At 41.9% G+C, this 14,797-nt stretch overlaps 1 protein-coding gene across 5 annotated transcripts in view; it reads left to right on the top strand.

Annotated features, from left to right (window-relative positions):
* EWSR1 (EWS RNA binding protein 1) overlaps positions 1–14,797 on the top strand; it is a 31,702-nt gene that overhangs the window by 8,899 nt on the left and 8,006 nt on the right. For 3 of the 5 annotated variants that reach the window (XM_056116463.1, XM_056116465.1, XM_056116461.1), the window contains 7 exons: positions 2,747–2,933; positions 5,534–5,701; positions 9,019–9,230; positions 10,540–10,720; positions 13,432–13,469; positions 14,004–14,036; positions 14,405–14,523. In XM_056116463.1, the coding sequence (XP_055972438.1) occupies positions 2,747–2,933; positions 5,534–5,701; positions 9,019–9,230; positions 10,540–10,720; positions 13,432–13,469; positions 14,004–14,036; positions 14,405–14,523 (938 nt within the window). The remainder of the gene's footprint in view (positions 1–2,746; positions 2,934–5,533; positions 5,702–9,018; positions 9,231–10,539; positions 10,721–13,431; positions 13,470–14,003; positions 14,037–14,404; positions 14,524–14,797) is intronic. The other 2 variants (XM_056116466.1, XM_056116462.1) reach the window with 1 other exon arrangement.

The following is a 14,797-nucleotide window of genomic DNA, read 5'->3' as shown; positions in this document are numbered from 1 at the left end:
CATAGATTTTTTTCTATAAAATCTAAACAAGTTCGAGAAGAAAATTATTTGTGTATTATTAGTTTCACAATTTTAAATATTTGGAATGGGGGAGTAATATACTCTATGATCCAGAAGGTGACACTTTTGCATCATGAGGAGGAAGTTGGTATTTAGTTTGGTTATTAAGTTATATGTATAATGAGGACACTATACATACAACTTCATATATTTTAGACTTAAATCCTTAACTGAGCAATCCTATAATACCCCTCAAAAAGGGACCAGAGTTAGGAACAATAGATTATGGGTTTTGTTTTATATAATTCTCCGAGCCCAGTACTTGGGAAAGAGGAGTATGGCTTCTGCCTGGTCTGGCAGGGGTAGGAATTAAGAAAATAACTTGTTGCATACATCATTCACTCTCACTGTCCTCCCGTTGTTTATTGATTTGCTCGAGCAGGCCCAGTAACGTTGTGAGACTTGTTAATGTGCTTGGCATATCTAATACGTCACAAGCAGCTTGCCAGGCTTTGCCGTGTGGGCGAGTTACTCTCGGTAGCTTGCCGGGCTCTATGAGGGGCGCAGGAATCGAACTCGGGTCGGCCATGTTGGCTGCGTGCAAGGCAAACGCCCTACCCGCTGTGCTGTCGCTCTAGCCCACATACATCGTTAAGAATAGGTTTTTGTGGGGGGGCAGAGCAATAGTTTAAGGCATTTACTTCACACACGACCCACCTGTGTTCAATACCCAGCATTCTATATGGTCCTCAGAGCCCACCAGTAGTAATTTCTGAGTGTAGAGCCAGGAGTAACTCCCCCTGAGTATGTCTTTGTGACATTTGGTTAGAAAAAATTGTATGGGGGCTCTAGTGTATACCTTCGATTTTGCTAAGCAGGGGAAAAAAAGAAAACGGTTTGCTTGTATTGAGTAAATGAAAGAATGGAGGTGGGTCATTCGGTGACTAGCCTAGGATCTCAGTTTGGGTTTTTTGTACTTTTTTGTGTTTGTGGGGTCATATTCAGCAATGCTCAGGTTCCTCCTGGCTCTGCACTCAGGAATTACTCCTGGCGGTGCACAGGTGTACCATATGGGATGCCAGGGGTCAAACCCGGGTGGCCTCGTGCAAGTCAAACACCTTAATCACTGTGCTATCATTCTGATCCCTCAGACAATTTTTATTAGGTGTAGAAATTAACCATTTTGAAGTTTGTTCTGGGAGTAGTAAGGATGTTGTATGTATAGTGTCCTCTAAAATATATGAAGTTGTATGTATAGTGTCTCACAACGTTACTACTTTTTTTTTCTTTTTAATTTAAGTAGCAAAAATGATTAATTTCTCTTAATGGTATATTTAAGTAAAGTTTGTAGTAATTATCTTTATTGTGTCATTTCAAATCTTCACATTAGTAACAAATTTGTTTTTTAGTTGTTAACTGGTAGCAAAACTGTCAGATTTTGGGGTTGAACCCCTTGGTGCCAGGGATTAATTTCCGTTTGCAAGGCATGCATCTAGCCCCTTGAGCCATCTCCCTGGCCCCCAAGTTAGTGTTTTCAGAGAGTTCAGTCAAGTGTTTTACATCTACTGAAAATTAAACTTGTGTGGGTTTTTTTGTTTCTTTGGGGGATTTGTTTTTGTTTTTTGGTTTGGTTTTGGGACTACACTCGGCTGTGCTTAGGGCTTTCTCCTAGCTTTGTGTTCAGGAATTACTCCTGATGGTGCTCCTATGGGATGTTGAGGATTGAACCCTGGTCAGCTGCATAAAAGGCAAGGGCCCTACTGTTTTTTTTTTTTTTTTTGTTTTCTTTTTTTTTTTTTTTAATTTTTAGTTTCCTTAAATATGAATTGACTATGATGGCAGTATAGCTGGTACCTGGGATCATTACTTTGTAGCTATTTTAAGGTTCATTGTTTGCCTTTTATTTCCCTTTCTGAGACACTTTAAAAGAGTTTGGAGGTATGTTTAAAGAGTGTTGGAGGGATGGATAAGCACTTAAGAAAATAGTCTAAAAACACTGCTACAAGCGCCAGGAGTAATTCCTGAGTGAAAAGCCAGAAGTAACCCCTGAGCATCGCCAGGTGTGACCCAAAACAAAACAAAAAAAAGCAAGCACTGCTACAATATGTAGCCCATCCAGGTTCAACTCCCAGTGCCACATGAAAGTGATCCCTGAGTGCAGAACCAGGAGTAAAGTGCTGAGTACCACCAGGTGTGACATCCCCCCCAAAGAAAAATCAGCTAGCAAAGCCATTATATAATTAGCAAAAGCAGTCATGTCTTCTGCTGAATCTTCGGGGATGGCAGAAAGAAGGATGGCAGAAAGAACCTTGTTACATAACCTACATAACCATCCCCTTTTCTGTTACCTGTGTGTTGGTTTTTGTTTGTTTGTTTTAGAGGAGACAGTAGCTTTGCTGAAAGCCTGTACTTTCTGAGACTATTGGTTGATTGCTACTCTTATTACAGGGGCAGTTTTTTGTTTTTATTTTGGGGCCACGCCCAGCATTGCTCAGGGATTGCTCCTAGCTCTGTACTCAGAAATTAACAGTTCTCACATGTGGGATGCTGGGTAGAGAACCTGGGTTGGCCGTGTCCAAGGCAAGCACCCTCCCTGTTGTACTGTCAGCCCCTGAAGGGGAAATATTTTTAAAAGGGTTTATTGTAGTGATGGTTGAAAGTAGGTGTTGTACAAATTCTGTTAATGAGTGCATGTAATTAGATCACCGCAGAACTAGACATTTGACTTAGCTCTCCTTTGTTCTAGGTTATACTACTCCAGCTGCCCCCCAGGCATACAGTCAGCCTGTCCAGGGGTACGGCACTGGTGCTTATGATACCACCACTGCTACAGTCACTACTACCCAGGCCTCCTATGCGGCTCAGTCTGCGTATGGCACTCAGCCTGCTTATCCAGCATACGGGCAGCAGCCAGCAACCACTGCACCTACAAGGTAAGGTCGCACATGCTCCTAGTTCAGTAGTACATCCAGCCATTTGTAGGCAAGCGCAACCATGCACTCTCAGAATACACGACTTCGTTTACTTTCAGTGACTATTCTCAAATGATTTCATCTTGGGGTTTGGCTGTCTTTGTGCTAGAAAACACACAAAGATTAGCAGAGAAATGTTGCTACCTGGGTGCTAGAATATGGGTACTGTTGATTCTGGATCCCATAGGAGCTTAAAAAAAAATGATGGATCCCATTTAATGTTGAATCCCATTTAATGTTGATTCTGGAGCACAGCGGTAGGGCGTTTGCCTTACAAGCGGCCAACATGGCTGACCCGAGTTCGATTCCTCCACCCCTCTCAGAGAGCCCGGCAAGCTACCGAGAGTATTTCGCCCACGCGGCAGAGCCCGGCAAGCTACCCGTGGCGTATTCGTTATGCCAAACACAGTAACAAGTCTCATAATGGAGACGTTACTGGGCCTGCTCGAGCAAATTGATGAACGGGAGAATCGTTACTGTAATGTTCTGGATCCCATATGAGCTTAAAAAAATTTTGACATGATTTCCACACAGCAGAACTGAGAGAATTGTGTATTTGATACTTCTACCTTTGTTTTTTATTGACCCTATAAATGGTAGTACTCTTTCTTTTTTCCTACCTTTTTTTGTTTGTTTTGAAAGGTGGGGGCCTAAGTCACTTGATGATTAAGAAACAGTTCTGTGAGCCAATTGTTGGTAAAAAAAATTTTTTTTTTTTTTCACTTTTTGGGGGGGGAGTCATACCCAGCAATGCTCAAGGATTACTCCTGGCTCTGCGTTTAGGAGTTGCTCCTGGCAGTTCATGGGTGGGACTATATGGGATACTGGGACTTGAACCCAGGTTGACCACATGCAAGGCAAATGCCCTACCCACTGTACTGTCGCTCCAGCCCCTGTTGGTAAAATTTATATCCATACTAGGAAGTCATACATTGGTGTTTCAACTTAAGAAATTGAAACAATTTCTCTTTTAAGTAACTTGGTTATATAATTAAAGGCAGCATACGTGTTTAATTGGGTACCCTGCCATGGGTTGAATATTGGGCAGATAAAGTTTTTACTTTGTGATTGATTGGGTAAAGAATATTAATTATTACTTAACAGCAGATTTCAGGTCTTTGCTTTAGCCATATGCACTGCTTAGTTGGCTTCTGTATATAATCTTGAAGGAACATTGAATTCTGGTTTGAAAGAAGACTTTTTAGGGAGTAAACAAGATCGACTTCTAACATAGACTTTTTTGTCTGCTATAGAGGTAAGAAATTAGCTCTGTCAACCACTCATGAAATTACTTCTAAAATGCACAGTGAGTAATCAGAGCTACTTGGTAGTTTATGACTTAGCCTGCACAGTAGTAAGGTTAAATTTACTGATTCTTCATAAGGCCCCGTTTAAGTTGACCTGGGTATTCCAGACTTAATAAAGAAAGTCCCACTTGATCCTTTGCAAAGGTATATTCAGACCTCAATGAGGGCTTTATATATTGTTTAATACTTTAGGGGATGTCTTTTTTTTTTTTTTTTTTTGCTTGCTTGCTTTTTGGGTCACACCCAGCGATGCACAGGGGTTACTCCTGACTCTGCGCTCAGGAGTTACTCCTGACGGTGCTCAGGCAACCATATGGGACGCTGGGAATCGAACCCGGGTTGACCGCATGCAAGGCAAACGCCCTACTCGCTGTGTTATCTCTCCAGCCCCTGGGGGGGATGTCTTAAGTTTCAGTCCTTGATTTTAATTTAAGTTTTAATTTAAGGACATTGACTCTTGTGATCAGTGACAGGTTACTCTTTTTCCTTGGAAAGAGGGAAGGAGCCCTTGACCCATTAGAATTCCATAAAGAAACCACTGCCACATTCTCTCTGGTCTGCCAGAGTCTTAGAGTCACATAACTCTGCTGTCACATTTTAGGGAAAAGACATAAATAGCCTGTGTTTCTTACGGTCAGCAGAGACATTGGTTTCATTATTTAAAAAGCATATTTCCCATTTCCTCAGTCTGGAGGTTTGTATGGATGTTTGATTTACTGCCCCACTTCAATTATGAAAACTTGGAAGTGGAGTTATATTAAATCATGGCAATACAGGTGTGAAGAAAAATATTTTTGAAATCTGTTGATAAGCACTAAACCATAAGTTTTCCAAGTTTATAAATGCCATTTGCTTGGTTAATGTCACCCTAAAACTTGAATTATTATTCATTTCTTCAGTAGTAGTTTGTCTTCAGTAGTCCTCTTTGGGGAGAAACATTTTGTTCCTTCCCTAACAAAGCACCTCTGCTAGAACCCTAAAATTGGGGACACAGGTATAAGAGCCTTATAGCTGTTAAAATTCACGGATGGAGCATGTGGTGTTACCTCTGCATATAATTAATTCTCTCCCTCCTCATTCTTCTCTTCCAGCAATTAGAGTTGTACCAACACTGAGTTTGATGCAGTTCACTCTACAATTGTTTTTATTTCCAAACTTGTCCTAACATTGTATATTGTTTCTAGGTTGTAGAATTCTTCCCCAGGAATTTTATGGTTAAGAAACAAAGTCTTACTTTTTCATTTCTCCTTTTAGACCACAGGATGGTAACAAGCCCGCAGAAACTAGTCAACCTCAGTCTAGCACAGGGGGTTACAACCAACCCAGCCTAGGATATGGACAAAGTAACTACAGTTATCCCCAGGTACCTGGGAGCTACCCCATGCAACCAGTGACGGCACCACCATCCTATCCACCTACCAGGTCAGTCTCTTATTTTTGTGACCAGTGAGTTAGAAGAATCACAAAAGAGGCCCTCCCCCCCCTCCCGTTTATCAGCTTATTATTGAAAACATGGTCCTGGGACTGGAGAGAGGGAGTGAAGAAGCTAGAGCAGTATTTTGCATCCAGAGGTCAAAGTTTCATTCCAGAAGGACCTATAGTCTCCTGAGTACAAAGCCAAGAAGAGTCCCTGAGCCCTGCTGGGTATGACCCAAAACAAACAAAACCTCAGTTTTTCTAGGTTGCAGTGCAAACCTTGGCAGATAATAATGTCCTCTGGAAGACAAAAACACCCTACATCATTTTATACATTTATCTTAACCATTTATGTAGCAGTCTGTTTTGAGAGAGAAAGCATACCAGCAACTGCATAATTAGGGTGTGTGTGTGTGTGTGTGGCCACACCCAGCAGTACCCGAGCGAGCTTAACTCAATTACTCGTGCTCAGGGATCATTCCTAGTGGTGCTCAGGAGACCATATGCTGTGGCAGAGATGAACGTAGGGCAGCACGTGCAAGATAGGCTCCCTACCCACTCTCCGCACACTATTATCTTTCCAGTCCTAGTTTGTACAACATTAATAGAGACTAGTTGTATTTTTGTTTTGAGGCCACTCTTGCTTGGGCTACTCCCAGCTCGTGGGGGAGGGGGGGTGCTGCTGCTCTTGACAGTGCTCAGGTGTCCGTGTGGTTCTGGAAATCTTAATTCAGGCATTCTGCATGCGCTCTATTGAACTATCTCTCTGGCCATTTAACTGCATTTTGAAACATGTCATCTGGTTTTGGGGGGTTTTGTTGTGTTGACTTTTTGGGGGGGTTATGGTTCGATAAGTGAGTATTATTTCCATATAGTACTTACTAACCACTTTCTCTTTATTAAATATTAAACAGGTCTGAAAACTTAAAAATTACATATAGCATAGCTTCTTAAAAGTTATAATGTAAAAAAAATATTTTTTAACTTAATGGAGCCAGGAAGATGGCTCAAAGGGGCGGCGCATATAGTTTACAAGTGGGAACCACAGGTTTAATTATCAGCACTACATGATCCCCCAGGCTCCATCAGTTGTAGACCTTCCCATCCCACATCCAAAAAAAAATTATTTTTAAGGTGTAAGTAGAAATTTGGGAGTGCAGGTCGGTCTTAAAGTCCTGTGCTCCCAGAGCTTGGCCCTCATGGTGCTGCAGGAGATGTGTGAGGTCTACCTGGTGGGGCTCTTCAAGGACACCAACCTGTGTGCATTCCCCGCCAAACGTGTCACCGTTTTGCCCAAGGACATCCAGCTGGTGTGAGAGAGAGCATAAAGTTTACTATGCTAAACTCTCAGGGCTGGGACAAATGGAGATGCTATTGGTGCCCGCTCGAGTAAATTGATGATTAACGTGGTGACAGTGAAAGAGAAATTTGAGGTTTCTTTGCGTGGCCGTGAATATTAAATATTAACCATCTTCAAAGGGGGAAACCATTGTATTAGGGGCTGGCTTAGTACTGAATTCCCCTCTTTTGGGGGGATATTTTTGGGTCACACCAGGCGATGCTCAGGGGTTACTCCTGTAGGCTGGAATTACTCCTGGTGCTGCCTAGGGGACCATATGGGATGCCGGGATCGATCCCAGATCGGCCACATGCAGGGCAAATGTCCTATCTGCTGTCCTAAAGTTCCAGCCTCCTGACTGCCTTTCTTTAATGCCTCATTTCTTTGCATCAGCTCTCCCAAAGTGCACATGCATCATTCTTCTGTCGGTTTTACCTACATTGGTAAATTTGTTTTGGATATAGTTGAAAAAATTCTCTCTTAAAGGGTGCAAATATAAAGGGGAGACTTTCTAAGGTTTTTACCGGTGACTTACAATAAGTTTTATTTTGGGTCCACACCTGGTAACGTTCAGGGATCACTCCTCGTAGGAGTTGGGGGGCCATATAGAGTTCCGGGGATAGAACTTGGGTCTGCCACATGCTAGGCAAGTGCCCTGCCTGCTGTACTATCACTCCAGCCCAAATAATCATTGCATTTAAAGCTTTATATGATGAGGGGTGCTAGGACTCAAACCCAGGGACTAATATTTGTGTTGCATGTACCACTGAGGCACATTCCTAGTCAAAAATGCTTTTAATTTCAGGGGGCTGGAGCAATAGCACAGCGGGTAGGGCGTTTGCCTTGCACACGGCCGACCCGGGTTAGATTCCCAGCATCCCATATGGTCCACTGAGCACCGCCAGGAGTAACCCCTGTGCAAGGCCAGGTGTAACCCAAAAAGCAAAAAAAAAAAAAAAACCCTTTTAATTTCAAACTGTTGATATACAGAATAGAAGGTAACTGCTGGTCAGGAGAGACCACTCAGTGGTCTGAGGGCTGAGCATATATTGTGCAGGAGCTCTTGGTTAAGCCTCCGGCACTGCTGGGTTTGGCCCAAAAACAATTTTTAAAAAGTAACTGCATCTTGGAGCTGGAGAGGTAGTTAAGCGTGTAGGGTGCTTTTCTTGCATGCAACCAGCCCAGGTTCAATCATTGGCATTCTGTGATGTTCCCTGGGTCCTGGCGGTACGTGTTTCCTCAGTGCAGAGCCAGGAGTAAGCCCTGAGCATCACTAGTGTGACCCAAAAACTTTAAGGGGAAAAAAAGGAGAATACTTTAAGGAAGAAAAAAAAAAACTAATTCTAAGGAGAATGGGTTTCTTAGAATAGAGAACCCGATGGAGTAGAGAAATTAAATGCCACAATTTGAGATGTTTGGGCACCCCTCGGATAGAGTACACTCATGAAATTAAAAGGGAAAGTTGTACACAGTAGAGGAGTGTGGGCATTTCCAAGATGAAGTATTCCATAAAGAGAAGTTTTATTTCCCAGCTTAGAGTGTAGAATAGGGGTGGAGTTTGGAATGGCCTCCCAACTGCTGCTCAGGACTTACCCCTGGCTCGGTGCTCAGGAACTCATACGGGATGCTGGAGTTCAAACTGGAGTCAGCTGCATGCAAGGCAAACCCTTAACCTCCCTGTTCTGTCTCTGGCACTCCTTGTGATTCTTGGCCAGCTAGACTAATGTGGTTACCTAGGCCACTTCACAGGTGTTTGGGCACCTCCAGGGCTGTACTTGGTGATGCTCTGGGGACTATGCTGGAGCTCAGCATTAACCACATGTAAGGCATTCATTGACCTTAATCCATATCTCCCTGAGCTCAAAATAGAATGTGGTTTTAGAATTTTTATGTCTTACTAAGCTCTGAATGTCTCTTATGTTTGGGGAATTTGAAATAAGAAGCCTCGTCTTCCTAAAAGGTTTTTTTTTTCTTTTTCTTTCAGCTATTCCTCTACACAGCCGACTAGTTATGATCAGAGCAGTTATTCTCAGCAGAACACCTATGGACAGCCGAGCAGCTATGGACAGCAGAGTAGCTATGGTCAACAAAGTAGCTATGGGCAACAGCCGCCCACTAGTTACCCCCCTCAAACTGGATCCTACAGCCAGGCTCCAAGTCAATATAGTCAACAGAGCAGCAGCTACGGGCAGCAGAGTGAGTTGCTAAGAGAGAAAACCAAATGAGAGGGATTGTTTTTAGAAAGTTTGAACATGGGGAAGTATTTTGTGCCATTGTTTACTTTTGGACTCCCAAGATGCTATTTATCTGTCAGAGCATCCTGGCTCTGACAATTTGGATGCCTAATGAAGACTTTAATGATTTTCTCAAGTGTAAGTTTTGTTAGTAGACCTTGCCCACCCAAAAAAAGCCCAAAACATTTCCCCCCCCCCCACCACTGGCCAGAGGAAATGCTTTTAGATTGCCAGTCCTTCTCTCTGGGAAGGTTCTGTGGCAGTGTGTGAAACAGCCAGCCTCCTTCAGGCTGGCCTAGCTCATCTCATTTAGAATGAGCAGGTAGTTTTGAGAACTACTGGAAATTTGATGGCCAGGTGAATGCTTATGTTTTTGGTTTACATTCATATAAACCTACCACCACCATTTTTTTTTCTTTTTGGGTCACACCTGTTGATGCTCAGGGGTTACCCCTGCCTTTGCACTCAGGAATCACTCCTGGCAGTGCTCAGGGGACCATATGGGATACTGGGAATCGAACCTGGGTCGGCCGCATGCAAGGCAATGGCTCTACCCGCTGTGCTACCACTCCAGCCCCCACCACCAAATTTAAATCTTTACATTTCAATGTAAAGAGACCAAAATTGCCTTCATGATTTAGTTTCTCTGTGGATCATATTTCGTGTTGACTCTTACCTGAGGGCATGTCTTGATAATGACATTGAAAGGGGCAGCACTACTTGGTAGAGCCAACACTAACATGCTGAATTCCAAAATGATTTTTTTTTTTTTTGGCTTTTTGGGTCCCACCCAGTGATGCTCAGGGGTTATTCCTGGCTTTGCACTCAGGAATCACTCCTGGCCGTGCTCGGGGGACCTTATGGGATGCTGGGAATCGAACCCGGGTCGGCTGCGTGCAAAGCAAACGCCCTACCCGCTGTGCTATTGCTCCAGCCCCTGAAATCCAAAATGTTAATCTCCCTGTTTTTTGTTGTGAGTATAGTTTAAAGAAACAACTTTTGTAGGCATCTTGGGATACAAAATTCTGTAAGCTGCTTACCGGAGGGTTTTGTTGTTGGGTAGAGATTTATTCTAGTCTGTCTGAAGTTATTTTAGCTTTGATGAAACAGCAGCTTTTGTTTAAAGATAAGAAAGGGTACTGTATCTACTATAAGAAAGGTGATGCCTTGGTTAATGCCTTGGCAGTTGAGAATTCTGTGATCCAGGAGAAATTACAACAGGCCTTGTATAAATGCTGGTCCATGGCTTACAGATGTGACTCTTTCCTCAGGTTCATTCCGACAGGACCACCCCAGTAGCATGGGTGTTTATGGGCAGGAGTCTGGAGGATTTTCCGGACCAGGAGAGAACCGGAGCATGAGTGGCCCTGATAACCGGGGCAGGGGAAGAGGGGGATTTGATCGTGGAGGCATGAGCAGAGGTGGGCGGGGAGGAGGACGCGGTGGAATGGGGTAAGAGCAAACCTTTTCTCCTTTTACCTAATTTTGTTTCATCCATAGGATTTTTCAATGGAAAGAAGGGACTGAAAGACATAAGAAATTTATCCTACATTTCCATGGACAATCTGTTGAGCCCAAGCCATCTTTTAAAACATGGAAATGACATCTTGTGGCATTATATAATTAAGTGGCAGTTTGCTTTTTTCCTGCCAATCTACCTTGCTGGGTTGGGGAAAACATGGAATGGTTTTGAATCTAGAGCTTTCAGTTCCCTTCATGGTTGCTAGAGGTGAAAAGCCTCTACGGGTAATATGCTTGGGATGGAACACACACAACCCTTCTAACAACCCTAGGTGTTGAACTAATTGCCTCTGAATGATTGTCTTGACTACCTGGTATATATAATACTGCAGAAAAGGATTGCGGCTGTTTTCCACGATGTTTGTCCCCAGTTTCTGTTTGTACTTAGAACTGTTGAATATAATGATAATCTTGGTCCCATAACCCTTGAATTATGACCTGAGGAGCACTTGCAACAAAGAAAAATACCATCGTTTTTTGCAGAGTAATGTCTGTTTAGGATCACGCCCCCTTGGAAATAATTGAGAAGTCTAAATCGGTTTGACCATTTTGACTAATGGCACAATCTGGTTTAGAAAATTTTGTTTAGATCAATATCATACCCCTGCTACCTGTGCCTACCCTTCCCCTCCCTTGTCCCATCCCCTCTTCCCTCTCTGGTATCTATACTTTGATGAAGGTGAGGTATAATGTTGATGGTTAACATAATCCAGAAGGATTAGTTCTGTGTGTGTTCTGTCCCTATATAAACTAGTAAAAAAAGTTATGCAGAATGTTATATTGAGTATAAATTGGATTTTATGCAAATTGTCAGGGGAAATTGGACGGAATTTCTATTTTATAGACTAGACTTTTGAAATTGAATCTTTAAAGTTGATCTTTAACTTACATACTAGCAAATATGTTAACTATAAAAAGGTGCTTATTGAAAATATGATTTGAATATTCTGCATAACTTAGGTTTTGGTGAAATCTTTATTGGAAAATAATTTTATAACATGCAAAAATATGAATGATTTGGCATAAAGTAAAATTAGTTTTCTGATTTAGAGAATTTTGTTCCATTATAAAGGTTTCACTGCTTTATGGATGTTTTTATATAGATGTAGACACTTGAAATTACTATCATCACGTCTCCAATCACCTAGAATTTTCTTAGTATCTTTCAATTGAAAACCAATATGAAGTTTATTCATTTTAATACTCCAGAAGTAATCATTCTAATTTTGCTAGTAGAGAGGCTCCCTCCTTGTGGATGAGAACTCTCCTGAAGCCATAGAACGCATCATGGCTTTGCCCCGAGGTTTCTCAACAGACTGTCAAGCAGACTGTTGGACCCTTTGGGAACAGGGCAAGGGGGACTACCCCGCCCCTCTTTTTTATTGTGTGGTGATGGTTTTCAGTGTCTTCTACAGGTAAGGCACTCAATGTTGTTAACATGCCCTTTTTCATTGCCTCAGTATTTTGATATTTTCATTGGCTGTTAAACGTGGAAACTTTTTAACATGCTTTGTCGCATTTATATGCTACAGGTTACAAAGTGAGAGCCTTGTATACACTTCAATACTTAAAAAGTACCCGTACTCAGTACTCAGCCGGCAGCATAATGAAAAGTGGGACTAGACACGGTGTCCATATGGAGAGGAAAAATATACATAGAATATTTTTAACAAAATGTATTCATTGTATAAATGGAATCCTTCTGTAACTTTGGTAACTGCATACTTGTTGTTTGGTAATGAACCAGAGGAGGTATAATACTCTAGAATTGTGTAACATTAAAGTGTAAACTGTGTTTAAAGAGAAAGAACATTTTATGGTGTGTACTTTTAAAAAGGAAACAAAGCTGCATGCAACAGCTTGAAATTGTATATCCAGGTATTAAAGGTGCAATACTGGTTAGAAACACTTGGCCTCCCACGGAGGAGTGCTTTTAATTTTAAAGAAGAAAAAATCCAATCTGTATTCTACTCTCTCCCCCTTTAAAATATGTAAGGCGGTAATTTCATGCTGCCATCATTCTCAGTTGATGTGTCTATAAAGTTGCACCCCCAGAGTGTTGAGCCTTGGTACTTGTTGTAAATTCTCTTTCCACAGCAATTGTTAAATCCATTAGTGTCCTGAAATGTATGGCTTTATGCTGAAGATTGGCTGGATGTGTCTTCTGATGTGTGTGGTTGTCTCCTGCTTTACTCTACTGTGACTTGTTAGGAAACCCAGGGCCTCACTTAGCTCTCCTGTGGGAGAGATCGAGGGTGCACCTTTATGAACATGGAAAGTTTCCTTCTAACCGTTAACTTCTCTCCACACCGAGCTCTCCTGTTTCAGCTGAGGGGTGGATGTTTGTGATTCTTTCTCCTCCCCCCCCCCCCCCAATTTGCCAAGTATTGCACTATTAATACCAGTCCCCGAAATGAAAGGAACCAACCACACTGGTATGTCCAATCAGACAAGCAAAGGTTGTATATAAAGGAAGTTTGAGCAAGCTGCCCTGAAGAAAGGCATAGTGACAAGATGAGAGAGATGCATTGTTTGGAGATGTGTTTAGCCAGTGCCCTTCTTCCCCACGAGCCCCCCCCAAGGCTCAGAGCGGTACTGGCTTTTAAAGGGAAAGGCCTTCATTTCTTCGTTTATCCCCCCAGCAGCGCTGGAGAGCGAGGTGGCTTCAATAAGCCTGGTGGTAAGTTTTTGAGTATTACCATGGATAGTGTTTAAAAAAAAATACAGTCAGTTTTTAGAAAACTATAATTTTTTATTAGTTTCATAAGTGGTTTAAAAATGATCTATACAAAAGAGACTAATGGGTACTGCCGGCATTGTCTTAGGGGTAATAAGGTTAACCTATGGTTACAAAACAAAGGGTAACTTGAAGTATTGAGCAACTGCTTCTGTAATATGGGGGAGAATACATTTTTTAAATTTGGTTTATTTGGAGGAAATTTTTTTACTTAAACTTAACCCTAATTTGGCACATAAGCATTGAGTGTATTTGGTTAATGGTTTTAAAAGCAAACCAGCAAAGAGAAAGCAAACCCTAGCAAACCTTTCACAAATGTTAAAGGAGCGCTGCTCCGTTTTAGCAGTGCGGGTCATTTTGAACTTAATGAAGCCCCATCAAATGGTGGTGTAGTAGATAGCTATGTGTGTTTGTAAGGTTTGTAGCTTGCAAGACGTGCACTAATAATATTTTTATATGATCTTTCCTGGTTGGCAGGACCCATGGATGAAGGACCAGATCTTGATCTAGGTAATTTTCTTTCAATATTTGTCATGTACTATACACACAACAGTGTGTACTACAGAAAGTCTGATGTTCTTACTTTCAGAGTCAGTCTGGAGCTTTATTGCAGTTGTCTGCTTACAATATTTAAGAGAAAATCAAGGGGCTGGAGAGGTAGTACAGTGACTGGGGCGTTTGCCTTAGCCGACCTGGGTTCAGTGCCTGGCATCCCTTCTGTACCCCTGAGCATTGCTGGATTTGAGCTGAAAATCTAAATATTGAAAACATCAAAGGATCCCGTAACATTTTTGGTAGTGTCTTTTAATAGTAAATAGTAGGGACCAGTTGGTTAAACTATAGCTACATAACAACTCCTTTTCCATTTTCTCATGAAGGCCCACCTATAGATCCAGATGAAGATTCTGACAACAGTGCGATTTATGTGCAAGGATTAAATGACAATGTGACTTTAGATGATCTGGCAGACTTCTTTAAGCAGTGTGGAGTTGTTAAAGTAAGTAAAACCATAGGATTTGGCAGAACTTCAAAGCACACACTACATTTTTACTAGATTAATGTTAAGAGTAGTTGTATTTGGAGAAGTTTGGCAAGTTACCCAACTTATGAACATACCTTTATTTTAATGGCGACTGGCCGCCTTCTCCCCCCCTCTCAATGGAAAAGAAATACTGAACAGTTTAAGCATATTTGATAATGCAAGGTGTGTTTTTTTCTATCGGCTTGTGTGAAATTTTTTAAATAATGAACATTCATGCATCTGTTTTTCA

The sequence above is a fragment of the Sorex fumeus genome, unplaced genomic scaffold (assembly GCF_029834395.1).
Source record: "Sorex fumeus unplaced genomic scaffold, SorFum_2.1 ptg000032l, whole genome shotgun sequence".
Taxonomy (NCBI): domain Eukaryota; kingdom Metazoa; phylum Chordata; class Mammalia; order Eulipotyphla; family Soricidae; genus Sorex; species Sorex fumeus.
Note: the sequence above shows the minus strand (reverse complement) of the source record. Positions and strands in the feature narration are given on the sequence as shown.